The sequence below is a fragment of the Ursus americanus genome, chromosome 24 (genome assembly GCF_024610735.1).
Source record: "Ursus americanus isolate L20-20 chromosome 24, mUrsAme1.1.p, whole genome shotgun sequence".
Lineage (NCBI taxonomy): Eukaryota > Metazoa > Chordata > Mammalia > Carnivora > Ursidae > Ursus > Ursus americanus.
In genome coordinates, this window is record NC_142150.1 from 36,287,178 (window position 1) to 36,314,440 (window position 27,263).

The 27,263-nt window shown below is 50.7% G+C and overlaps 1 protein-coding gene across 11 annotated transcripts in view; it reads left to right on the forward strand.

Moving 5' to 3' along the window:
* STX3 (syntaxin 3) overlaps nucleotides 1–27,263 on the forward strand; it is a 46,583-nt gene that overhangs the window by 9,577 nt on the left and 9,743 nt on the right. For 5 of the 11 annotated variants that reach the window (XM_087854908.1, XM_087854910.1, XM_087854911.1 and 2 more), the window contains exons 2-9: nucleotides 6,018–6,101; nucleotides 16,116–16,215; nucleotides 18,523–18,597; nucleotides 19,574–19,641; nucleotides 21,129–21,237; nucleotides 22,306–22,379; nucleotides 22,577–22,711; nucleotides 24,411–24,521. In XM_087854908.1, coding sequence (XP_087711034.1) covers nucleotides 6,018–6,101; nucleotides 16,116–16,215; nucleotides 18,523–18,597; nucleotides 19,574–19,641; nucleotides 21,129–21,237; nucleotides 22,306–22,379; nucleotides 22,577–22,711; nucleotides 24,411–24,521 — 756 coding nt within the window. Of the gene's footprint in view, nucleotides 1–6,017; nucleotides 6,102–16,115; nucleotides 16,216–18,522; nucleotides 18,598–19,573; nucleotides 19,642–21,128; nucleotides 21,238–22,305; nucleotides 22,380–22,576; nucleotides 22,712–24,410; nucleotides 24,522–25,998; nucleotides 26,113–27,263 lie in introns of all 11 variants that reach the window. The other 6 variants (XM_087854909.1, XM_045786759.2, XM_045786760.2 and 3 more) reach the window with 3 other exon arrangements.

Here is a 27,263-nt window from a genome sequence, read left to right on the forward strand (position 1 = left end):
AAGGCCAGTGTTGGCCTCAGGTTGTTTATCCAGAAGACATCTTGAAAGCAAAAGTGCGAGGCCCACTAGGGCACTGTTCGCGATTCTTTCCTCCTGATTCATCTGTTCAGCAGAAAGGGAGGGAAGTGACCCCTCTGGGAGGGTTTCACTGGAAGGGAAAATGGTGGGAGGGAAAACGGGTGTTGGAGAAGGGCCATCAGCCTCCGTAAGTGAGGGACACAAGAGCACTGAGTACCTATTGAGAGCTGACACGCTTACTCAGAATTTCTGGCTCTTTTAATTGAAGAAGAGGGACTGGAAAAACCAGATGTTGGGCAGTATGGCATGGGCGTGTGTCTGTGTGTTTGGAATCCTTGTCAGGGGTGGTGCTTGTCTCTGAATCCACAGACCCTCATTCCAGAAGGAGGCAGATGGGGGAAGGGGGCAGCGGGGACAAGGAAAGTTACATGCCATTGTCTCGTTGCATTATCAGGAGACAGTCTGGGTTTATGAAGAGGATGTGGAGCTCCCAAGCAAAGAGCTGTTTCCTCGTGGGGAGGAGGAAGTGCACAAATTTGTGCCCACCTGCTTGAGCCAGGAGGGCCCTGCCCCCACCAGCCGCAATCCTTTAATGCCCCGCTGTGGGAAGTTAAGGACCAGAAGTCCCTTCCTAGTCCCTTCCTAGTCCGGATGGCTGGTGCCTGCCCCTCTTACTATTTCCCTCACCCCAGAACGTTCCCGAGAGCTCCCGGGCTTGTCCTGGGACCCGTCAGGTCTTCCTGAGGCCTGGCACGTGTGGAAAGGAGGGAATTGGTGACTTCTTCATTTGGGAGGCTCCCTTTTTCTTTCTTTGCCCCTCCCTTCTGTCTCGCTGCTCTGATTTGTACGATGCTTGAGGAATTGCCGATGATTTAAACTTACGTTGCAGCCGTTTTGTTTTTTTTTTAAATTTTTAATTAAAGCATAGTTGAAATACAATGTTATCTTAGTTTCAGGCGTACAACACAGTGATTTGACAACTGTGTATGTTACTCTGAGCTCACCACGCGCAGCGCAGTGACCCTCTGTCACCATACAACGTTGTTACAGTACTGACCATATTCCGTGTCATGCCTTTCATCCCCGCGGCTTATTTATTTTATAACTGGAAGGTTGTACCTGGAAAGGAGTGAGGGGATTTCTTTCTCTGTCTCCATTCTCTAGAAGGCATCCATTTGTTGAGGCCTGTGGTTTCCTGGCTAGCTAAGCTTGCTGGTTTGCTTGCTGGTTTGCTTGCTTGCTTTTTTTCTTCCTTTCTTTTTTGACAACAGGACTCTTTCTTCAAATGCAATGTTACAATCAGCCCTGGTGTATAAAGCAGGTACAAGAAAAGCTGTGCAGACTGAAGAGTAGGGAAGGGCCCGCTTGCTTGGCCCCCCCTCCCTGGCCTCCCTGGGCGGTTCGGGAGACACACATCGAGTGTCCTGGGGTTCCACAAAGCTGTGCTGGAAAGCTAAGCTCCTTACCTGGTGCGAAAACGCAGGCTTAATGAGACAAACGCTGCTCTCCGTGGCTCCCGGTTGCTCTGGGCGATAGGCCGCTTTGGGAAGGTGCCCTGGAATAACAAGGGCTTAGGACAGACAACGCAGGCTGGAGCCTAGGCTCTGTGAATCAGTGGCTGGGAGACCCCGGGTGACTTAGAACTTCCATGACTTGCAGGTCCTCAGCTCTCAAACAGACGGGGCTCGCTGACACGGCGAATGTGAAGCAGCTAGGGTGTCGTGGCCAGCTAGCCCCCGTGTCGGGGCTCTATGGGTGGCATGTTTTTATTAAAGAAGCTAACGAGGGGAACCCGAGGCAAATAGACTAAGGTTGACAGAGAAGGTGGTTAGCGTGGAGTGGGAGGAATTAGAGCTTCGGCACCTGCACGTTGTGCTCCGGGCCCCTGAAGTCTCCCCACTCTGCAGGGAGGAGGTCGTGGTCACAGCTCCCTTATGGGATTATGGGGTACGTTCGGGAGGCGGGGTGGGCGACAGACTCAGCGCTGCCCCCTGGCAGATCTCCCATCTCCTTGGGAGGGCTGGTGGGGGGCAGCAGGAGATTGGGCCTGGGGGAAGGGAAGGAAGTGGCTGGGCTCGTGGTTCTGAGAGTCTCTGCTGTGGCCCCATGTGGCAGGAACTGCAACGTTCCTGTTACCACACGCCTTGATTCTTTGATAGAGATGCTGAAGTTCTTTTCTTGGCTGTGTTCCGTCATGGGGGCCGAAGAGAAAGGGCGCTGCGTGCTTTCCCTGCTCTTGGGGTCCCCAAGACCTCAGTCCAGAGAGCCTGGCTGTGTCAGAAGGGACGAGGGGTCTCCGTGGGATGAGTCTAGATCCCCGGTGCAGAAGCCTGGTGGGAGTCCCCGTGTCCCGCGACTCCGAATAGATAATCCATGATGACAGCCTCTTGCTTGGATTCTCCAATTGGACTAAAGCTTGTGTTTGTTGTCGTTGATGTTGTTATATTTTTGGAAGTGGCACAGCACAGTGGAAAGACTCTGCATGGGAAGATGGGAATCCAGAAACCCGAGTTCTGTTCCTGGCTGTGTCTGTAACTCAGTGTTTGACTGTGGGCCTTGATTTGCCCGTCTCTGAGTGAGAGAATTTGATGATAGAATCTGTAAGGTTGCATTCAACTCTAGAAGTCCTGTACCTTTTTTTTTTCTTTCCTATTTAAAGATACTTAGATTCAGGTTGAAGCTGTAGAGAGGTTGGCGAGGCCTTCCATACGGTTGCATGTTTGAGGTGTCACTGTGCGCTGTCCGAATACTCACAAAAGCATTGGTAGACGCTGTTATTCCTATTTTGTAGATAAGGAGACTGAGGCTTCGAGGTGTCAAACCAGTTGGGTAAGGCTTGGCGACCAGTATGTGATGAAGTGCGTTTTGGAACCCACATTGTCCTGGTGCTCTGGAGCTGACCTTACTGTCCTAGCCGTTAGTGTGAGGACTTTCTTGAAGGAGGAGAGCTCACTCTTTTAGACACCATGTCTTTACGGCAAGGTGATAGGGAAAGTGACATGTATTAGGCACCAATGTGTGCACCGTATTGTGCTAGAAACCTTCCGTATGTGATGTCTTCCAATGCCCATAAATGTCGGAAGGTGTGTAGTGTCATTACCGCTTCCAGCTAAAAACCTCAGAGCAGTAGGACACTTGATGGAGGTCTCACAGCCAGTAAGTGGTAACAGCAGGTGTTAGACCTGGGTTGTGAGTTTCCAAAGACTTCTCTTTTCCTGGTTCACACATTCTCTCACTGCAGGTGGAGCAGGCTACAACCCCCCCACCCCCCGAGCCTGCTCCAAGCCAAGAGCTGACGTCTCGGATGGGGGGACTCCCTGTACAAATTCCAGGGGTCTCAAAGATTTATGTCATTATGCCTGCCTCCCACCCTCCAGGACACGGTTGTTCCCAGCTTCCAGAAAGTTCCCTCAGTCCATCCCAGGATGGTAGCCTCATCCCACTTCCCAGACCTCTGTAGAGAGGAAACTCAACAAACACTCGTGAACTCATCTTCCCAGAGAAGACTGGGCCCCTGTTTTCCAGTGAGGGTCACAGAGATCCTTCCTGGGACATGGAGCTCTCTGGAGGCTGCTAAGAGGCCCACATACTGGCGATAGTTGATAAAGGGAGCTCTTTGTCTGCACTTTAGAAACTGCTGGCTGAATCCAGGCTGAGTCTCTATGGAGGCTAGTCTTCCGTGTGGCTAAAATTGATTCCATTTGTCTTACGTATCTAGCTGGGTATACACATGGAATGAATAACAAGAGCCAATTCCTCCGAAACAGAGTTCTTGAAATATTAGAAGAGTACTGTTCAGCTCATTGGAGGAGTGCTGGGAAGGTCTGTGGAACCTGCTGGAAGCCGGGGGAGGCTTTGGAAGAGTAGAGGCAAGGGTGGCTCTGCAGATATCTCTGCTGGGCGCTGCCACTGGGGGACTCAGCTCCATTCACTTTGCAATTCAAATTCCTCCCAGAGCTTGGGTCCAGATTGATCCCCCACACCTTCCCCACACAATTCTGGGAAAGTTATCTGCACAAAGGAAGGTGTTCTGTGCAGGCAGGTAGCTCAGGGTATCTGTTACAGTAGATAAGGCAGCCCTGGCCCTCCAGGGGTTCACAGCCAGCGGGGAAGGGTCGGTAAGTAAAGGAATAATTAACAATACGCTGTGCTGGATGCTATGGAAGGTTTGCACAGAATGCAGTGGGACCTTAGGGAAGTTTTAAATTGTGCAGAAGGGGAAGTGTCACGGAAGGCAGACAGAGGAGATGGTTTTGGGACTGAATTTTAAAGGCGAGTAAAACTTTTCCAGCTGGTCCTTGTGTGACAGTTGAGCAGATAAAAGAATGGCGTGTCTGGGAACAGCCAGGAAAGTTGCAAGTGTCTGGTCTAGAGAGAGGATCCTAGAGGGAGGAATGTGGGTGGGGCCAGACCGTAATGGGCCCTCTGTGCTCTATTAGGCAATGGGACTTTTAATCCGAGGAGATGAATGGAAGGAATGACTTTTTAGGAAGTCAATTTTGGGGGTTGTAGCACTGCTCTCAAATTCAATTTCTTTGAATGTGGCTGTTGAGTTTGTGTTGCTGGTGGTTCCAGACAAGCCAGAGAATATGATGAGGGAGCCAATCGGAACAGACTCCAGAGATGTTTGCGGAGTCTCAGATTTCAATGGGCATTCCCAGTAATTCCATCATCTGTTGAAGATGGGGTTGGGGTCAGGGGAGGGTGGCAGCAGGTAGAGAAGAGAGGCCCCTGGTGGCTTTCATTGCCCGTGGCGTTCTTAGTGTTTCAGAGCAACACGTCTCGGTGTTTCAAAGCCCACTGGAGGTTGTAGAGAAGCAGGTTTTGCCGCTCCCCACCTCCGCTCCCCTGAACCCGTTCTCCCTCTGTGCTTAGAAATGGTCAGTGTGGGGGCGCCTGGGTGGCACAGCGGTTAAGCGCCTGCCTTCGGCTCAGGGCGTGATCCCGGCATTATGGGATCGAGCCCCACATCAGGCTCCTCCGCTATGAGCCTGCATCTTCCTCTCCCACTCCCCCTGCTTGTGTTCCCTCTCTCGCTGGCTGTCTGTCTCTGTCAAATAAATAAAATCTTAAAAAAAAAAAAAAAAAGAAATGGTCAGTGTGTCGTGCAGCGCTGGGGAGAACATAGAAACAGCTCAGGCCCTGGATGCTGGGTGGGAATGGAAATGCTTCCTTTAGATAGCCATTTTGTGATTTTGTAGAGGAAGTGGAATGAGATCCAGAACGCTGGGGTCCCCCGGGGTTGCCGGGGGCTGTGGGGAGAGCTTCCTTTTCCTTATAAACAGGAGCTCTGACAGGGAACAACACAGTGCTGTTTTTTTTGCAATAGGCGGTTTATGAAAACAGGAAAATCTTTGCTCCTACTGTGAGGATTGGAAGCGAGTGCTTTGGAGGAACTGAGGCTAGAAACATACAGATCTCTGGTAGGGCGGATCTCGCGTTTGAACACTGTGGGGAAGGGGTTAGGAACATGGGGTCCAAATCCAAAAGATGGGCTAGAATTTGCCTGTCTCGACATGATAGCTGTGTGACTTTGGCCAGGTTATTCAGCCTCTCTGTTTTCGGTTCTCCAGCTGGAATGAGTCATAATACTACCCCCCCCCCCCCCCAAAATCTAGCAGTTACTGAGTACTTACAGCATGCCAGGCACAGGGAAAACCTGTTTTAGCTTCATTGTCTCATTTCTTAACCCCCTTGTATAGTAGGTAGTGCGTTGTCAGCATTTTACAGATAAGGAAACCCGGGCGCAGTGAGGCAGGGGCCTGCCCATCCCTCCCTTTCTCCCCCACCTCCCTGACAAAGTCAGTAAGCGGTGCAGCGAGGGTTTAAGTGCAGACAGTGTGAGGCTGGGGTTCGAAGCATCGCAGAGCTGTTCTGAGTTGTCAGGGAGATCACGTGTGCATAATGCGTGATCTAGACGGAGCTCCGGGTGAGTACTCGGTACTGTTCGCCGCGTCTTGCCTTCGGGGCCTCACGCCGCTCCTTTTTGTCTCCCCCAGAAGCAGCTGACCCAGGATGATGATGCCGACGAGGTCGAGATTGCTATTGACAACACGGCTTTCATGGATGAGTTCTTTGCTGAGGTAGGAGACCTTCCTCTGTGTGTGTGTGTGTGTGTGTTTTCCTGAATGTACATAAGGAAACACAGCTGCCGTGTAAAGAATAAAACTCGGCTCTTTCAAGGGTAGCAGAGGACGGTTGGTCTTGTCCTGGGGTGGGGACGGCCAGACCAAGAAGTTACCCGGAGATTCTCTTTAATACATACTTGGGAGGGTCTGGATTTTTCATCTTATTGAGAAAATCAGAAGGTAAATCAGATGCAATGAAAGAGATGTTGTTAAAGTCTTATGCTACATGACAACATTTTTTTTAAAAAAGATTTTATTTATTTATTTGACAGAGATAGAGACAGCCAGCGAGAGAGGGAACACAAGCAGGGGGAGTGGGAGAGGAAGAAGCAGGCTCATAGTGGAGGAGCCTGATGTGGGGCTCGATCCCATAACGCCGGGATCACGCCCTGAGCTGAAGGCAGACGCTTAACCGTGTGCCGCCCAGGCGCCCCAAACATTTTAATAATATCCTTTCTTGCCTAAGTTATGTGATTTCCTTACAGAATCAACCATGGGGGTCACAGGCATGAGTGTGAAAGAAAAAAAAATCACATTTTTAGGTCCATGATTCAGATAGATCCGATTTGTTGTTTCCAAAAATTCAGACCCTTTGACTTAATTCTCGTGATAACTGAAACACTAAGAAACCACTGGTTTAGTATTTTGGAAGTTCAACAGAGGCAAAGATGGGTTGCCCCCGTCTACAGATCCACATAATCTTTGATCTTGAAGGTCCTCGTGGGGAGTGCTGCTGTTGGATGGCGAGATGGTACAGCGTCCCGGGGTTCCAATCTCAGCCCTGCTTCTGACCAGCCGTGGTTCCTTCGCACGCTTGGTTCCCGTATCTGTAAATGGGGATTGATACTCCAATTCCCCCTAGGGTTATTAGGGAGATATCATGGACTGATGTCGGTAAGGCATTCGGTATAGCGTCTGACATGGATGTGCCCGATGAATGATCCTTCAAAACAAAACGAAAGCACGAGAAGTTCAGTCATGGAAGCTTCCGCCATCATAATGTGGTTTCTTTATTTAGGCCTTTTATTTTTTTGGAAAGAAGACATGAAGCGCCACATTCTTTCTGCAGGAAGAACGTGGGCACCTCCCGTCTCTAGATGGAGGCTGTGGAAAGTCAAGAGCCCTCCAGCTCTTGTCCAAACAGCTTGGCAGTTCAGGGCAGGTCATCTGGGCGAGTCGTTAGCGGGTAGGGGCGAACTGCAGTGCGTGCTGGCCTGATTGGGAAGCTGGCTGTGAACACTCCACGGTTCACCCCCTCCCTGGGTGGGTCTGTCCTTCTGGTCGAGGACTGCCGCGAGACCCAAGAGCACTTGAGTTTAGTGAGTCCAGGGCTGTTCCAGGTGTGGATCGTGGAAGGAAAATGTCTTTTCAGGGGTGGGGAGGACCCCTGTAGCCACTGTCACGTGTTCTGAGCATATCTTGGATAACCAGATACGTTGGAGAACTTCTTCCCTCAGATAAGGCCGCTTTGCCAATAACAGTGCTTTGCCTCTTCTAAGCCAGTTCCAGGCTCCCTGTGACGTGGGAGGATGGGGGGTCTCCACGACGTGGTCTCAGTTCATCCTCGAGCATCTCGTAGCGGTTGACTTTGGTCCAGTCACTTAACACCCCTGGACTCTTAATTCCTGCTCTGGAAATTGGGAAGTCAGCACTCACCTTTCAAGGTCCGTGTGAGGATAACATGAGGGTCACACACCCAGAAAGCGTTCTCTGAACAGAAAAGTGCTGGCTGGGATCATAGTCATTTTTGGAGCCTTAACAAGCCCTTGAAGGCCGCTTTTCTTTTTTAAGATTTTTATTTATTTGACAGGGAGAGAGAGTGGGAGAGAGCACAAGCAGGGGGAGTGGAAGAGGAAGAAGCAGGCTTCCCACTGAGCAGGGAGCCCGACGCGGGGCTCGATCCCAGGACCCTGGGATCATGACCTGAGCCAAAGGCAGGCGCTTAACTGACTGAGCCACCCAGGCGCCCCTGCTTTTCTTTCTTGCTTTCTCTCTGTCAGATGCTTTTCTGTCATTTAGGAGAAAAACAAAACAAAACAAAACCACCCAAACCCTGTCATAATTAGGGTGGAGAAGGGGACTGAATTGTGGGATAGAAATCTTCGGAATTAAGTTCCTTATCTGCTACTGACTGTATGATCTTGGGCACGTTCCTTGACTTCCCTCAGTCCCTGTGAGCTTGTCTGTGAAATGGGGAGCAACAGAGTCACCTTGCAGATTTGTTGGGGGGTAAAGGAGCTGACCCTCAGAAAGTGCTTCGTGTGGGCCTAGGTAAATGTCACTCGCCTACTTTCCATCTGATGGGGGGGGGGGCCCGGGAGGGTAACGCTGCAATGGGGCAGAGGTGGGGGAGGGGGAGGGGGGCCACGGACTGTGGAGAGAGGCCACAGCTCTGGCGCCCACGGGTCCCGGTCCGGATCTCAGCACTGCCCTGACCAGCAGTATAACTTTGAAAAAGTTGTTTCACTACCCTAAACCCCAGCTTCCTCTAAAGCAGGAATTGAGGTGTTGCCTGCTGGGTATTATAAATATAAACTGAGAAAGTGTGTGGACGTACCTAGCACAGCGCCTGGCATACAGTGAGTATGTCTTCATTCTGTTTGAGCTGTCCTCACCGTTCTGTTCCTGGTGTGTTTGGGAATAGCCTCGAAAGTGGGATAAAGCACATGCCAGGTAACGGGGGTTTGGGGAAACGAGCCCTCCCACCCTCCCCTTGCATGCGGCTGGGGAACACAGCAAGGGTATCCTGCAGGAATAGAGCTAAACAGATTGCTTGGGAAGGCATTTTTGCAATGCACCTTGCTTTCTGGACTTGTTCCAACAAGCAGGTCACCCGCGGCTGTTTGTCGAGGACTGAGTGTGTGAATCACAACCCCGTCAGAGAGGCACGTGCAAGGGGCAGGTGAAGTCACGGGGCCAGGACGTTTTCAGAATGCGCACTGCACTGTAAAACTCAAATGGTTTCTCCAGCTTCTCCGCTGGTACAGGAAAGAATTGGCCCTTGGGTCTTCAGGCCTTGGATGATTAAGCCAGGGGCTGGTAAATGATAAACCTCAGATTATTGTCTCAGTTGTGCTTGTCTGTATTTTCTTTGCTCTGTTTGCTCAGTTGGCAGAGACAACACATTTTCAGAGGAAGCAGACCTGCCCGAGAAGGCAGAGCACAGGGGCTTTTTCTTCGGTGTTCACTCGTCCATTCACCAGACTACACGCGTGCCCGTGTCCTCCGCACAGTGTTAAGGGCTGGCTTTACAAAACAGGGTCCTTGCCCGCTGGTGTCTCTTCAGCTGGCGAGTCATGATAATAGAGATGTCAAGGCCCTGGGGGAGCACAGCAGGGGAGAGAGGAAGGTGAGGGAAGGCCCCAGTGGTTCTTAACTAGACCTGCCCCTCAGAATCACCTGGGGAGCCTTTTGCCCTGGAATGGCTTAGACTTTCCGATTTTGGGGAAATCCGTCCAGATGATTCTTTTGCTTCTGCAGTTATGAACCACTGCGAAATGAAGGGGAAGCCTTTGAAGATGTTATGGAAATGCTGGGATCAGAGTGTTTTTAGGAAAATCATTCTGGTGGCAGCTCATGGAGGGCGGGAAAGGCCAGCAATGGAAAGACCAGCCAGCTGGCTGGTGCGGTAGCCTGTGGGAAAGAGGGTGGGAACTCTGACCTGGGTCTGGGACCCTGGCAGCCGCATGGCCTGTCATCCAGGGCTGCTTTTGAGTGACGGTGGTGTAAGCAGTTAAGGATATGTCATCACTTCCCATGTGAAGAAGTCTGCGTGGAGGGCGGTGCGGTGGGCTGGGTGGCGTGGTTCTAGGTCAGGCCACTATCTCTGGGATCCTCTTGGCTTTTCCCTTGGGATTGGGAGGTATCGTCTGTTCTGATTCCCTGTTGCCATATGACAGTCACCCCAACATTTAGGGGTGTAGAACAACCATTTTGTGATGCTGACAGATTCTCTGGGTTAGGAATTCAGGCACAGGGCACAGTGAAGATGGGTCATTTCTGCTCCACGATTTCTGGGGACTTAGTTGGGAAGACGTGAACAGCCGGACGCTGGAACCTTATGGAGACCTCTTTATTCAAACGTCTGGTGACTCAAGGGAAAGCTCCATAGAGACCATAGGTGTTGGAGCGCCTCTACCTGACCTGTTTCTGTGGCTGGGGTTTCTTAGCCTGGCCAGCGCGGGATCATCGGGGTGTTACATGGAGGCTCAGGGCCCCAGTGCAAGGTTCCGGCTATGCAAGGCCTATGGCACATCACCTCGGTACTCTGATGTCAAAGCAGTCACAGGCCTGCCAGGTTCACGAGAGCAGTGCGTAGGTGCCCCCTCTCAGTGGGAGGACCATGAAAGAATCCGTGCCATGTTTTAAAACTTCCAGAGCCACAGCTCCATGTGACACCCACCCCTGTGTACCAGCATCGCAAGAAGTCAGAAAGGGGAAAGCCAGAGAAGCCCTCAGATCCTTTTATCAGGCAAGAAAACCACCCAGATCCTCTAAGTTGACTTCCCCCCGTGGGCCGTTGACCAACAGTGGATCATGTGGTCACAGACACTCAGCTGGGAGGGACAGGGGGGAAGGGAGTGGTTCCCAAAGCGACAGCGTTGCCAGGATTGACTTAGAACTGATCCTGATTCATTGCCTGGGGCTGACAACATTGCTGCCCAAGCAAGACCAGAGTTCTGTTCACGAGAAAGGGCAGGGGCCGCAGATGGCTACTTGGTGCATCAAAGTGTTCGTCATGGATGGTGAGCAAATATGTTTGGAAAATGCTTCATACTCCTTTCCTCCCATGGGGATTTAAAATGTACATGAACTCATTAAAAGCTCTGAGATGTCCCGTAATAAAGAAACCCGCTTAACTTGCTTATCTGAGCATTTATTCTTTTCATAGAACACTTTCTGACATGTAACTTCTATTAGCAAGGGTGAATGATGACATTTCAGAAAATGCTATTATAAAGGTTTTGCTGGTTTTTTCGTGGTGGTGGGCAGTGTTTTAAAAACCATCTGTGAGACTGTTTGGCGGTTCCGCTGGTATATGAAGCTTGCTTGTCTCCCGAGATAACTTGCATTCACTTATTTGCTCATTCAACAGACTTAGACCGAGTGACACCCTGTGCTTGGCCAGTGATGGCTGTGAGGTAGTCCAAGTGGGAAGAGGTCACTGAGTCAGGGCTGGGACGGGTGAGAGTGCAGGGCGTGTGTGCCAGGGGCTGGGGTGCCTCCTTAGAGGAACTGGAAGCAGAGGCATTTCTGCAGAGGCTTGAGTTTTGTTAAAACTAATAACCTCAAAGTGAACGTAATATGGAAACCTAGGCATTGAGTCAAATCTAGCAGGTTAAGGATACTTCAGTTCCTTTTTCAGTTGGAATATTTGGGTGAGTCAGTGAGCTGGGCAGTGCGAAGCCCTCTCCCGTCACATGCCCGTTTGCTCTCAGGTCCGTCCCCTGCCTTTCCTGGGCTCTGCTCTGTACTGCAAGGCCCTCATTTCCCAGGTTCCCTTGCCTGCTGGCATTGGTGTTCCTGACCTGGGGACGCACTGGCAGAAGACTCGAGGAGGAGGGAGGAGGCCATGGTTTTCTTCCCCAGACATGTCTCCTCCGTGGCCTCAACTGTTGCTGGGTAGACCCTGCCTCCAAGGTGCCCGTTCTACTGGCCAACTCCACTGTGCTGTGGCTCTCGTCAGAAGGGCCCTGGTCTTGGGCTCTGGTGACCCTGCTGTTGGTAATTTCCAGAGTGCCTCACCATCCTCTGTTTGGCTTCTTGGCCTTTCCATCCTGGCGGAAAGAATCCCTGCACTCTGTTATTTCGGCTAAAACAACTAGATAGATTTGTGTTTTCCTGACCAAATTTTGAGTGATGCAAAACCCGAATGTACTTAATTGATTTGAGATTATTATCTAAGAATACTTGTTTTCATTGGTCAGTGTAACTCTGAGATTGCTCATTTCTTTTCCTTCATGAAAGGGGATTCCACTGGTTTATCACTAGTCTTGATAAAACCCCTGACAGAGTTGACTTCTGTTGCTTGGACGGAGACCTCTCTGTTCCTTCTGGTCAGTGTGTGTTTTCTAAAGCAGAGAAGCAAACACATCAAAGAAGACTTGACTGAGAATGTGTAATACGGGGACTGTTTTGGATTCTCCTCGGTTTGGGGGAAAGTCAAGGTGTATGAACTGTGAAAAGGAGTCATTATTTTGACCCTTACAACCCCATTACTTTGTTACTGTAACGGGGGGGGGGGAATAATAAATATGCAGGAATTAATTAATGTCTAACTACAGGTACAGAGTATGTGGGAGCTTAGGGGAGGCAGAGGCTTGTTCTTAAGTAGAATGGACAAAGCCTTCCCCCCACCCCCATGGCAACCTGCCAGTTCTCCAAAAGTAAGGACTTTCTCTGCTTCCCATTATCTAATTAGATTCCACTGGCTCCTTAGGTCCAGAAGGAGGAGGCCACCCATGCCTTGAAAATAACTCCCTTCTTTCAGTTAGACGGTGGTGATTAGTATAATCTGGAAATCATAATTGGTTCCCTGAGGCAACACCCAATGTGAAGAGCCATTGACTTGCTGTCCTACTTGATTTCCTTGGGTGGCTGCTGACAGCATCGCAGGGCGTTTTGTTAACAGGGGACTGCTGGGCTGTGCAGGTGAGACGTGCTTGTGAAGGCAGGCAGAGCACCTGGCACGTGATACACGGGCAGTAATGGCTGGCTCTTCCTAGATTTCTCTTCGTCATTTCATTTCGTGAGCGGGTACTTCTCGTTAAGCCTTTGACGTGCATTATCTCATCTAATCCCCACAAAAACTCTAGGAAGTGGGAAATATGAAAATCCTCGTTTCACAGGTAAGAGAACCGGGGCTGGGGGTATGTGGGGCTGGTGAGCAGATTGTTCAAGGTCATAAAACTGCTGGGACGTGGAGCCGAAACTTGAACCTGGCCAGTTTGATCCTTAACATTTTCTGAACTGTACTGTCTGAATGGCCACGTGACTGACAAATCATTGAAAAATACATTTTATTTTTTAAGTTATTTTATTTTGTTTTAAAGATTTATTTATTTGAGGGAGAGAGGAGGGGCAGAAGGAGAGAATCTTCAAATAGACTCCCCACTGAGTGCAGAGGCTGACATGGGGCTCAATCTCATGACCCTGTGATCATGACATGAGCTGAAATCAAGAGTCGGATGCTTAACGACGCCACCAGGCACCCCAGAAAATACATTTTGAAAAGTAACATACAATAAGCCGGCATTGAGGGTGTACTGGCTGCAAATTTAGCGTGGTGATTAAAAAAATACAACTTTCAGATTGGTTCCTCAATCAGCAACAATTCTCCAGCACCCTTGGTTTATAAAGCTCTCTGTAGGGAGCCTTGGTTAGAGAAGGAAGGAATAAGGCACATGATCTCAGCAAAGGGCAACTGAGCCAGTCTCACAAAACGGAGTGGAACACGAGCATTACTGTGACACAGGCTGCATACACAGGGACACGGGAGAGAAGATAGAAGAACGTCTATCGTGGTTCTTGTACCTTTATAGCTGGTGCAGGAGACAGGGTTTGGTGTCTGACAGAGGCCCGGTTTTGCCTCTTTCTGCAGCGTGGCCTGGAGTGAGTTCCTGTCCTGTGAGCCGCAGTATTCTCAGGCACAAAAACGAGCTAGTGATGACGGCCCCATGGAAGTGTCAGCTTGTTTCTAACATGTGTATTTCTTAAATCAATTCAGTTCTTAAATATATTCTTGTATAAGGTAATGTCAGGACATTTAGAACAACCCCAAACACACACAAACAGCCCTTGAGCTTTTAGATTCAGCCTTGTAGGCTTCCTACTAGGTTTGCACCCCCCTCCCCCATCAGTCTTTGGTTATCTGGCAAATGCACAAAAGAAAATTAAATGCATGTGGCTGCCACCACGAAATACCCAGAAAGTCACCTTGGAGGAAAACCAACACTTCCAAGGAAAAACAAAGACACAGAGTTCAAAAAAAGAAAGCTTTGTGATCGGCCACTTGCCCATCCTGAAGTCCTAGATGGGTTCTGTGATTATTTGGTGAATTGACAGAGTTACTGGATTTCTAAATCAGAATCCCTGAAATGCCTCCAAGTGGTGAGGTTGATGAAGACAGAGGAGAGAAGGCAGCCAGCCCGCCTTGGGTGGAGGATGGAGGAAGTGGGGGTGGGAGCCTTGCTCCCTGGGCTGGCCAGTCCCACAGGCAGGCTGAGGGGGCAGCACCTAGGGCTTGGCTCTCCCATCCACAGAGTCAGATAGGCCATCTACCATGCAGTCTTGGGATGTCTGGAGCGACTCTGGACTTGAGGCCCAGCAGCTGATAGCTTCCTATCTCATCTTTCTATCATTGACCAAAGTTCGGATCAGTATGTTCTTTGCCTTATGAGATAATATTCCAGAATATATTTTCTAAGACATCCGATCTGTTGAACATGCGGAATCCAAGGCCTCACAGTGTGTTAAGATACGTGAAACCCTTTTTGAAGGGGTTCGTGTATCTTATTCTCGGGAGCCTTCTTTCTCAGTCCCGTACGATATGGTGGAATTACTTGGGCAAGACAGTCACATGATGGAAATGGACATGGTGTGATGCAATGGTGTTTTATGAGTTGTAAGAGGAGCCAGTGTTTGATGTGAGAGATAGGGGAAGGGAAGGGCAAAGTGGCCATTTCTGGGGTCACCCAAGGGCCCGATTCTGAGGTGGTCACACCTCGAGAGCCTGCCAGCGTTCACAGGTGGTAACACAGGCCCTTGTTAGCGTTGGGAAGGTCTGGGATTCTGCTAGAAGTTAAACGGTTTGGAAAAGCCAAAGATCAAGTCCTAGAAGTAATGCAAAAATCATCCCAGTCGGAGTCTGGGGTGCTCCAACATCTGAACATCCCTGCTTGAGTGTCGTCCCACTGCATGACCTATGACCTCTATGACCTTTAGGTTCCTTAGGTGAATAACGGTCCACTGGCAGAAGTGCTCCCTTGAGAGTTAGAGAACTCAAGTTTCATTTTTCCTGTGTTCTCTTTAATCTGGAGAGTTCCGACCGGGTTTTCAAAAACAAGTGAATTATTTGCTGGAAGAAAAGCATGCTGGACGCCAAGTTGTATTTTATTGCATCCCTGATGTTAAGATCCTGCTGGACGGTATTTTACAAGATTTGTCTGTTAATCGCTGCAGTGTTGACAAGCCCATCCTTCTGGAAGTGCGGCATCGAGACCTGGTGGGCACTGAGGGCTCTGTGGGGCTCCCGCATCAGCAGGGGTCACGGTGCCTTGCAGGACGGCACCGAGGCAGCCCTGAGTGCTCGCGCAGCGGTGTCTTGTGATACGGTTCTATCTGGGAATGAAGTGCTGCTGGAGATATTTTATCACGCACCCCTTGCATAATCAGGAACCTCAGACAGGTGCAGAAATGGTCTGTGGCCGATCATCGGGGGAACCCAGCAGAACACATGTCCAAGGGAAGCTCCGGCGTCTCCTAGTGGGCAATGCTTATTAGTCTCCCTCTCTCTCTTCTTTATTTTTGCTCTCTACGTTTGTTCTCTGCTGTTCACTGCTGTTCTTTCCTTCTTCCCTTTCTCCTCTCTCCCATCCTTCCCCTCTGCTGCTCTCATTCCGGGGATTGCTGACAGGTCTGCCTGATAGGGTTTACTGGCCCTGCCCTCCGACTCGACTTCATGGGTTTTCCTGCCTCGTCTTGATTCTGGTCTGCGGCCTCCCGTCCCAGGTGGGCGGATGTGTTCTTCTCAGGGAGCAGGGCGTGTGGGTTTTCGGTGACTGCTCTGGACGCTAGTTTATCTGGCCATGCGAAGGGCATTACTCGGCAGCAGAAGACTTTTTAGTCCTCCTGTTGTCCCACAAACCCAGAAGGTGGGCGGCTTTCACCAGGGAGCTCTGCTAAGCTTTTATCTCAGCTGTGGACACGTTCTTCCTCTCCCAACAAAGGCCGTTGTCTTTGTGATTCTAGATTGAGGAAACTCGGCAAAACATCGACAAGATCTCAGAGCACGTGGAAGAGGCAAAGAAACTCTACAGTATCATCCTGTCCGCGCCCATTCCAGAGCCAAGTGAGTGTTGACGTGGAGCTGAGTTGCGCAGCGATGACCCTCGGCGTTGGGGCTGAGCCAGTTTTCCTCCCTCCTGTGGGCAGCAGGGGGTGTGCACACGCTGTGTACACGTCGGGTCCTCTCCATTCTCCCTTCCCTGCCCCAGCTCACGCTCCCAGCGCAGCCAGCTCTCCTCTTCATGGTCCCGCGGACTCCATGTGGCCACGCTCTCCTCTCCTTCCCGTCCCGTCCCTCTCACGACTGGCAGTAATGCTGACTGCTTCTTTTTTTTTTTTTAAAGATTTTATTTACTTATTTGACAGAGATAGAGACAGCCAGCGAGAGAGGGAACACAAGCAGGGGGAGTGGGAGAGGAAGAGCAGGCTCCCAGCAGAGGAGCCTGATATGGGGCTCGATCCCATAACGCCGGGATCACGCCCTGAGCCGAAGGCAGGCGCTTAACCGCTGTGCCACCCAGGCGCCCCAATGCTGACTGCTTCTCACGTCCCTCGTCTCCGACCCTCGGCTGTCACTTTGCGTGTGCTATTCCCCCCTCCCCCATCCAGATCCTGCTAGATCAAGGCCATCTTTTTTCCATGAAGTGTTCCAGAATGGGTCACGTTCCCTTCAATCCCTCCTATCCCAGGACTCCCATGTGTTACCGCCACCTCGGCAAACCTTTTCACATTTTTAGAGTGGGCTGTATTTTAGGTTCCTTAAGGACAAGGAATGAGCCAGTCACTATCATTTTGCTCTGAATTGTTCAGGGGCCCCTAGTACCTGAGGGATAAAGCTGGCACGTTTCAGCGGAGCCTATGGGAATTGTCTTGGACACGTGCCTGTCCACCCTTTCCTCCTGCCACCCTCCCCCATGTCATCCACACTTCAGCCAGACTGAACTTTGGCTCTTCCCCAAATAATTCTTGTCTCCTCATGTCTTTTATGTATCGTCCCTTCTCCCAGAGAGTCCGCTCTTCATCTCCTTTTCTGCCTGGTTAACACTCCCTCCTTCGTCAAGACATGGTCTTACCATCATCTGTCTTTAGAAGCGATTCCAGATCCCTCCAGGCTGTTCTAGGGGCTCTTCATCACCAACCTGTGCACACCTTGGCCAGAACTCACACCTTACCGCATACTGCACATTAGAACAACTGATTTATTTGTCCCTTGTCCCCCAGTAGCCCCTGAACCCCTGAAGGCAGGATCTCTATCTTCTCTCTGATGCCTTCGTGTCTAGCTCAGGTCCAAGCTTGTAGCAGGTGCTGAAGGATGGTTTCTGAATGAATAGTTGTGGCCAGTGCTTACTTTGCTCTATGCATCCTAGAATAGCATTGTGCACATAGTAGGTATGTTATAAAGATTTGCCTGAATCTAGGTTGATGACCCTTAGTTAACATCCCTTTTCTCAGAAATCCCATGAAACTCTCTCCTACCTTTGAGCTGAAGGCATCATGGTAAACCAGATGACTTCCTCTGAAAGCAGGGTTCTCAGAACTTTGTGTGCCGGAGAATTACTTGGGAAAGCTTTATTTATTTATCTATTTATTTTAAAAATTCAACTTAAAGTTAGTTAACATATAGTGTATTATTAGGTTCAGGGTAGAGTTTAGTGATTCTTCAGTTGCATATAACACCCAGTGCTCATTCCATCACGTGTCCTCCTTTACCTCCCCTGTAGCAACCCTCAGTTTGTTCCCTAGAGTTAAGAGTCTCTTATGGTTTTCCTCTCTTCTGTTTTCATCTTATTTTTCCTTCCCTTCACCTATGTTCTCTGTTTTGTTTCTTAAATTCCACATATGAGTGAAATCATATGGTATTTGTCTTTCTCTGACTCATTTTGCTTGTCATAATACGCTCTAGATCCTTCCATGTCATTGCAAATGACAAGATTTCATTCTTTTTGATGGCTGAGTAGTATTCCATTGTGTGTGTGTGTGTGTGTGTGTGTGTGTGTATTGTGCGTGTGTGTGTATACATACACACACATACATACACACATCTTCTTTATCCATGCACTCATCAATGGACATCTGGCCTTTTCCCATATTTTGGCTATTGTGGACATTGGTGCTGTAAACATTGGGAAACCTTGTTAAAAAGACAGATTGTAGGGCTCCAGCTGGGGGTGTTTTTATTCTGCAGGTCTGGGACAGGGTGCCTGGAAAAGGAGCTGTCTGTGATTCTAAGGACAGATGTCTGGGGAGCACCTCAGGATAAATACTGTCGTGGATGTTGGGTACCTGAGAAAGCTCCCACCTCCTTTGTTGATTGGTGAGGCTCACCAAGCAGTTAGTCTCTGACCAATTCTGCTTGCCTTTGTTTACCCAGAAACCAAGGACGACCTAGAGCAGCTCACGACCGAGATCAAGAAAAGGGCCAACAACGTCCGGAACAAACTAAAGAGTAAGAAGGGAGCAAGGGGAACAAGCCAACCCCCCACCACCCATCTCACATCCGCGGGGCCCAGCTCTTCTGGACCGAAGCTCACCCAGATGATACACTCGTCCCATCGTGGCTTGTGGTTTGGGCACTGCCCCGAATTTTGCGGGTCCTGGAGGCAGGACTGCAGTTGGAAGAGTGCAGAACCGAAGTGTGCTGCCGGCTGCTGAGTCATTGTGTGACTCGGTGCTTTAACTCCGTCCCTTGACTTTTCTCTTACGGGGCCCGTTTCCCAGCCCTACGTCCGCGTGAACAGTAATGCCGGAGCAATCTAGACGCAGAGCGTGTTATTATTCAGTCTGCAGACATTTCTTGGGGGGCCCATTACCCCTTCCGTTTAGACAGTTGTCCCATTAGGCCGAGGTCATAGACTGAGTTCCCCTGGGGCCCAGGAGGTCTCTGTTCCAACTGCCTTTTTGCCTAGTTGGTTGGGAATGCAGGCTGTTGGTCAGAGAGTGGAGGCGGCACTCATCCTTTCTTCCCCCCAAACGATCACAGTACCTGTGTTCATGGAGAGGTGGAAGCGGTTTGGGGCTGCTTCCAACGGTAGCCGTGAGAGCGTGCAGAGCACCGTGTGCGTTCTCATTCACGGCTCTCGTGGGTGGTGGAGGGAGGTGCTGTCCGTGCTCCGTTCTACAGATGAGGGAACAGGAACACTAAGGCGGCATGGCCTTCCCAAAGCCACACAGCTAGCGAGTGACGGAGATTCTTGCTGTCGGCTGCTGTGCTAAGATACAGCCAGACAAGACCCGGTACAGTAAAGGGTGTGCAACGCGAGGCCCGCGGCTCCCTTGTGAGCTGACGTGTCGCGATCGTAGATGCTGGTGTCTCTCTGCACGGGCTGGGTGTGAGAGGGCATGTGGGGAGCCTTGTACTGAGCTGTGCTGCTTGGAGGAGAGGAGTGGTAGTGTTGCTGGAATAACCTTGCTCTGCTCCGCAGGTATGGAGAGGCACATCGAGGAGGATGAGGTCCGGTCGTCGGCAGACCTTCGGATTCGGAAATCCCAGGTAAGATTTGCCCTGGTCTAACTGTCATTTTGTCCAGTCTTAATTTTTTCTTTGTTTTTTTTGTTTTTAGTTGTGGAGTCTTTTTTTTTTTTTTTCTTTTTTAAAGAACAATTCTTATTTGGACTCATTAGGAAGAACTGGTAAAGGAAAGCTGCCCCGGCTGACGCAGGAGAGGGGCCAGAGTCCAGCCCTTTTGGCCCCTCCGTCACCCTCTGCTTCTCTAAGGAGGCCCCTGAAGAATTTCCCAAGGTCCCCCTAGGGCACAGCTTCAGAATTAGTGTGCCTCCTGTTTTACAGGGGAGGAAACGGAGGTCTCTCTGAAGATTGTGGTCATTAGTTGTCCAGTTGGACTTAGGCTGTCTGGCGGTCATCAAAGATATGATCCGTGAGCTCAGAGAACTGGCAGTCATGTTCAAGTGGCATAAGGAAGCTATCACATAGGACCCAACAGGAGAGCAGTGTAGGAAGAGTCAGTGAAGTGCACGGGGCTCTCAGCAGTCGCAGAGCTCAGGAAAAATTGGGGGCTGGGCCTTAGATGGGCAAGAGTGGCAACATGGACAGGCTCAGGGGTAGAGAGGTTCCCCTAAGAGGCATGGGGACAGGAGTGGGAGGTGTGTTAGTAGTGATAGTGGTAGTGATGGGGATGGGGCAGGGGTGAGGAGCTGGTATGGAGAGAATAGCCTGTCTGGAGAGAAAAGTGGGGTAGTAGTAATTGAATTTTGGTCAAGAATGTAGTGCTGTACTCCAGAGATCTTTGAATACCTGTCTGGGGAACCCAGATATGATCAGGTAGCCTGTGTGCATTTACTTCAGCTTGCATCTGTTAGGAGATAGTCTGGGGGCCTCCCAAAAGCTGAACCAGAGTAGGGGAGGGACAAGAGGCAGGTGGGTCTCTTGCTGGGCTTTTGCAATGACTTTGGTCTGAACATGCATGCTGCTAATGGGTTTGAAAAGGGTACAGATACTGGTGATTTTGCAAAGGAGAAGCCAGTAGGCCTTGATGTGGAGAGGTGGGCAAGGAGTAAAAATCATGGTGAAGATTTGAGTGCAGGCACATGGGACTGTTGAGTGAATGCACTGAGTTACAAGCAAGGGGAGTTCGGGAGGTCAGGTTGGGTTAGAACTCAAGCATTTTGGCAGGTGTTGGATTTGGGAGGGAGTCTGGCCGCTTTAGAAAGCAAGCCAAGGGTTGTGCCAGAAAAACGCAGCTAGTCGTGTGGATACAGGGCTCTCGTTTGGCCTCAGGATTACCATGTGAGGTCAGCAGGGCAGGGAAACAGGTGCTAAACACATGTCTTGAGAAGGTCAGCAGACTCTCCTGAAGTTAGGAGAGCAGAAAGCTGAGTCTCATACGTGGTCTTCTGCTTCCGAGTCCAGTGCTGCCGCAGACTGGGCCGTGTGGGGCCGCGGGTGCAGGCTCGACAGCAGTGCGGGCTCCTGGGCCTTCCGCTCCTGGGGGCTCACTGCACTTGGCATGGTTCCCACAGCACTCCGTCCTGTCCCGGAAGTTCGTGGAGGTGATGACCAAATACAACGAGGCTCAGGTGGACTTCCGCGAACGCAGTAAAGGGCGAATCCAGCGGCAGCTCGAAATCAGTATGTGTTTGAGGTTTGGCGCGCACCCCTTCGCCTTTCCCTGCCGTGGGGCTGTCTTTCCCAAGTCCATAGAACTGGGGGAGCGAGCAGCAGCACCCCTGCTTGGCCTTGCGCCTGCATTTGCACCCAAGCCCAGGAGAGGCCTTAGGGCACTGGCGCACCTGGTGCCCTGGCGTGGGCTGCAAGGTGGCGCGATGCTTGTTGGGCCCTGGTGGTTTGGTTCCTGTGGGCGCCAGCATTTCCTCACACAGAGGGGAGGCACTTGCTGACAGTTGCCCTCCTGGGGACTCACGACATTTTTTGTGTATTTGACACCAAAGAACATTTAGGAAATTATAGTATGGCCCTGGGTGCTGTGAGGAAGAGACTGATTCTGACAGATGTGCCCTTTTGGGACTCGGGGCACTGCAGGTGCCAAGGGCTCTCCGTGGAGGAAGCATGTGAACCAGGAAGGTGTCAGAGGAAAGCAAGTGTGTTTAGGAGTGCTCCCCTGTGCAGCCTGGGAAGAGGGGCCCTTGGGAAGACCAGTGTGGGGTTCGGTGGAGGAGGGAGGGCTCACCCAGGAACTGGCTCCTGGTCCTCCGAGGTACAGTGAGTGGGGCGGGCAGCTTTCTGAGCTGGGAAGGGATGTGGTCAGATACATGCTTCAGGAAGGTAACTGTCTGTAATGCAAAGGGTGGATTGGATTAGGGGAGAAATCAGAAGCAAGATGTATCAGGAGTTCTTGGGGCTGCGTTACAAAGACCACGGTCTTGAGAGTGAAGTTACCGTGTTCCTGGTTTTCAGGGAACTTTTTCGTTTTTGTAAAGATTTTATTTATTTGAGAGAGAGAGAGACAGAGTACAGCAACATAGGGCACAAGCGAGCACGAGCTGGGAGGAGAGTAGAAGCAGGCTCCCCTTTGAGCAGGGAGCCCGATGCAGGGCTTGATCCTGGGACTCTGGGATCATGACCCGAGTTGAAGGCTGACACGTAACCTACTGTGCCACCCAGACGCCCTTTTCAGGGAACTTTTGAATGGGTGCGCTGTGGTCTTGTATTTGATGCTCTGTTTCTTTTGTTGTAAAGCCGGCAAAAAGACCACCGATGAGGAGCTGGAGGAGATGCTGGAGAGTGGGAACCCTGCCATCTTCACTTCTGGGGTGAGTGTCGGGGGGCTGGGATGCGCGCCCCTCTCATGGGGAGGGGAGGCTGCCGTGGAGCTCCGTGTGGTTGGTGAGGGCAGGGCTGCAGGTGCAGGGAGGGAGTGGGGGAGGGAGGCAGGGGCGTGGCCGGAGTGGGAGTGGGGGCTGTGGCAGGGGTACTGGCTGATGGTTGGTCTTTGTGTGGCCTGTCGTAGATCATCGACTCTCAGATTTCCAAGCAAGCGCTCAGTGAGATCGAGGGGCGGCACAAGGACATTGTGCGGCTGGAGAGCAGCATCAAGGAGCTTCATGACATGTTTATGGACATCGCCATGCTGGTAGAGAATCAGGTAACCGGCAGTGGGCACCACCCTGGGGAGAGGGAGGACGCGCTCCTGAGAAGGGTGGACTGGAAAGTCGCGTGAGGTGCAGTGCGGGAATCATCGGGAATCCTCAGGATGGAGTAATAGGATCCCAGTGCCCCAGGAAAGGAATGCCCTCCGGGTGCCGTCTCAGCCTTGTCCTCCTGCCTGCTCGCTTGGCCTCCCGTCTTACCGTGGGATCTGATGTGTTCAGTCAGGTCCCTCCTCCTTCCGCCTCAGCCCCTCTTGTTTCCCTTCTGATTGAGGATGTGGGTTCTTAATGAGGATGCCCTAAAACAGTCTCCTGCTAGCAACCGTTTCACGGGTGACACTGAAAACGGGATCATTTCCCCAATTCACAGTGAAGGGTTCACTTTCACAGAGGTTTTAATTTTTTTCCCCATTTTTCTTTTTTTCTTCTGTATGTTTTTCCAAAGATTTTGGCACTTTTGCTAAGGAACAAGCACAGATAACAAAGTGAAGGACAGTAGGGTATGGCTTGTAGGAACGCTCAGAACACTCACGGCTTGACTGCGTATTTTGTCCCTGGGCGTGCTTGCTCAGCGTTGTGAGTCTGTCACCCGCATGTGGTGGTGGCTCCCCGCGGTCAGGTGGTGGCTGGGTCTTACGACGCAGTCAGAGACGCCTCGGTGTCCCAGTGTACCGCTGTTCCCATGAACTTCCGGCCGCTCTGCCACCTGGGAAGGATGAAAACCGCTCCCTTTGTGGAAGGGCTGCAAAACCTGACCGAAGCCCGAGCACTGCTTGGCTGGCTTCCGACAGCCGTCCCCGGCCCAGGGCCCAGGTGCCTTTCCTCCGTCCCTTCCGGCCTTTAAGACCATTCCTTAAGTGCCTGCTTCCCTGCTCTTCTTTTGTCTCTCCTCGCGGCCTTGCTGAGGACTTGGTTTGCGAGTCAAGTGAGGGTAAGTGCCTTTCTCTGCTTATAGAGTGCCGTAAAGCAATGGGGTGGGTGGAGGCAGGTCTGGGTAGGTGAGGGGTGTTCCCCTCCTAAGATGCCCGGAATTAATTGGAGCGACCAGACTTCCCCGTTGGGAAATAATAGCTGAGAGATGGCTGGGAATCTTGCCAGGAGACCACTGTCTCGTAATAGCCACGTAGATATAAGACGTGACCAGGGGACTTAGGTAAACCCAGGGTCTGTCCCTTAAGGGGCCTGGGAGTATCTCTCGGAGAAAGCAGATGCCCCCAACCTTAGAAGCTGGAGGAGCAGATGTTTGCCAGTGCTGTTCTGAAGCACGAGGCAGCAAGCTTGCCTCAGGCCAAGTGAGCTCGGTTCAGGTCTGCATGACCAGGAAGAGCCCGGCCTCCCAGTTATGCCCTAAGATACTCTTATTTTGGTTCCTCTCCTCATATGCTTAATTAAAAACAGGATGGTGATGGTGGGATCAGTCTTAGAACATGTGTTTACCAGGCATCTGGACAGTGAGCTCCAGGAGCTCTGTGCAGGGCCTGTCCCAGAGAAGTAATCTGCCGAGTGTTGCTCGAGTGAGTGACCACCACCACGGACTGGGGAGCCAGAGGTAGTCCCGTGGAAGATGTGATCGTATGCCCCACAGAAGACTTCTGGGTGCTTGTCTTTGCACTGGGGTTTATAACGGGGAGCCCTGTCCCCACGTGAGCTCCGACTCTCCTGGCGTGGGTTTATGGGGGTGTCTGTTCTTTGCAGGGTGAGATGCTAGATAACATAGAGCTGAATGTCATGCACACAGTGGACCATGTGGAGAAGGCCCGGGAAGAAACTAAAAGAGCCGTGAAGTACCAGGGTCAGGCCCGGAAGGTGAGACTCTCCGGCTGCCTTCAGAGAAGAGAGTCTATTGTGCTTGCTGTCTCTCGCTCTTTCTCTCTTCCCTCTGCCTGTCTCTGTTTCTGCTGCCACCACCTCTTGCATCCGGGAAAAGGGAGCCATGATTGACCGTATTGAGAACAACATGGACCAGTCAGTGGGCTTTGTGGAGCGGGCCGTGGCAGATACCAAAAAGGCTGTCAAGTTTCAGAGTGAAGCTCGGAGGGTGAGCGCCTTAGTCTCCGCTGATCTGGCTTGTCCCTCCTCTCTCTGGTCCTCCCCACCCATGTCCTTGAGCCCATGCCTTCCCTCTCTGTCCTGGCCTCATCCCAACACCTACGTTAGCCTTTCCCAGAGAGTAGTTGCCCTCCCTTCCCTGGTGTGCCTTGCATGGATCTGGCTCACAAGCTGTCTACCCAAGAACCCACCCTTGAAGGCAGTTCTGCAGGCTGGATGCGTTGCCCAGTGTTGCTGCTAGACTTTTCCTGGACAGAGCTCGTGATCCTTTCAGATGTTACACTTGACTCTGTTCTTCAGAAACCTGTTCACTCTCTTCCACTCCATTAACCAAGCCCACCCCCCTTTCCTCTACTGCGAACCCAGCGCTGTGCTGATCTCCATGCAACATCACCTCCTATCTTACGGAGCACCTGTTATTCCTACTTACAGGTGGAACAGCTGAGGGTCAGAGGTTAAGTAACTGGCTTCAGGGCACCTAGTAAGTATAGGAGTGGGATTCAAATTCACATTCCAATCATGCTCTTTCCCCCACACCAGCATATTTACCCCTTTTCCGGTGCCCCCGTCGCTTGAGGACTTGTAAGCCTCTCTGCCCATGGTGGTAGCCAGCTCGGGGGGCTCGTGCCTTGTAGACTGTTCTTCTCTGACTGCTTCGCCTGGGCGCTGATACTTTTGTTCTTCAGTTCTTTGATTTTCTTCCAACTGTATCCATTGCTTCTTTGGGATTCAAGGAGCTGAGAAGTTATTTTACCTGATGAATCCAGGCTGGCTCACAGGAGGACCGCAATCCCGCTTTCTGATCCCCAGTCACTGGACTGGGTCTGAAGGGTGGGTGTGTGCTTTAGGGGAGAGACAGACAGAAGTTTGAAATTAGGACTATTCAAAAACATACACTTCTTCTAGAAAAGGAAAAATTGGTCACTTGACACCTTGGCCTGTTGCTGCTTGGAGACCCTTTGATGGTTGCTTTTTTATCTGTCCACACACGCAAGACTGAAGTGTGAGCTGAGAGCCCACAGAAGCTCCATATTTCCATCTGCTGGCCTTGCTAGCCGGGAAGGCATTCAAGAACCATGAAATAGCCTAACAATGTGTTTATGTAGAGCTGAAGTCTTACTTGGGTTGATAAGAGTCTTTCAATGTAGACGTGAGAGGGGTTGGGTTTCGGATGGATTGTTGTTTTTCGGTTGTTTGTAATAATGATTTGTTTTGTTTCTCTTATCCTCTCCAGAAATTGATAATTATCATTGTGGTAGTAGTGGTGTTGCTGGGCATTTTAGCGTTGATTATCGGACTTTCCGTTGGGCTGAAGTAATGGCGGCCCGAGTGGCTGCTGCACTGAAATGTAAGTAAATGGAAGGTTCTCGGGGACTCTGGATTGGCTCCCTCTTGAGAAATTGGCCTGGGATTTCACATGGCAGTGCGCCTCCCTTGGACACACTGAGCTCTTCCAGACTTTCTATCGCCTGTGCCTTCTTTCATCTTCTTCGAATACTCTTCTGGGCTTCTGGCCTTGGGGAAGGTTCTCTTCTGGGCCGGGCTCCGTTGGTTCCTCTCCTGGGGACTCTGTCCCAGCTCTTTGTCTTACACTGTGCTGTCATCTGTTCTGGCACATCTGAGCACTACACGTCACTCCCTTTGCTCGGGAAGCACGTTCCTAATTAGGTACAGTCTATGTCCTGGGTCTGGGGGTCACCTTCTGAATTCTTGCTGACTTTCATGCATGTTGGGCTTTGCTTTCCACATCCTTTTTAGTGTCAAGAAAGCTTTGGATTGGGGTTTGGGGTGGTGGGGCTTTGTTTGTGGCTAACGGGTTGGATCGTGAATGATACAGCAGTTAACAGTTCTGAGTGTCGAGTCGTGCCAGAGCGTGTGTTGAACATCTCCTACACACGTCCTTGAATCCCCACAACACCTTCTTGAGGTAGGTACTGTTGTTCCCTGTATTTTACAGACCAAGACACTCAGGCTTAAAGAGATGTTAAGTCACAGGGCCAAGTTTGAACACACAGCTGATGGTGGGCCTAGGAGAGTTCTTTCTTACGTCTTAGCTTCTCTTTGTAAAACCAGGTAGTCACATATCATTGTTTACAAAGTCCAGAGAAGCTTGGAGGAGAGTGAGTTTAAAATTTAGGCTGTCAATTTCTTTAAAGTCTTGTGGAAATAGAGCTGACCACTGAGTCAGGGCTCCGTGTGCATAGTAGCAGCATGAGGGGAATGATCTAATTATTGGTACTGTTAATACTTTTGTGACTTCTTAAATATTACTTTTCTGAATAAACTATAGGATATAATATTAACAAAAAACCTATAAAACACAGAGAAGGTGAACAGAATTTTTAATGTTATTGCTGATAACCTTGTGGCATGTTTACCCACTCAGACATGGTTTCACAGACTTCAGGTCGTCTTATTGATGGTTTTAGACCCAGTTCAAAAATCCAGTGCATCATTCCACATCACTGACATCTCTCTGTGAATCTAATTTTCAAGACA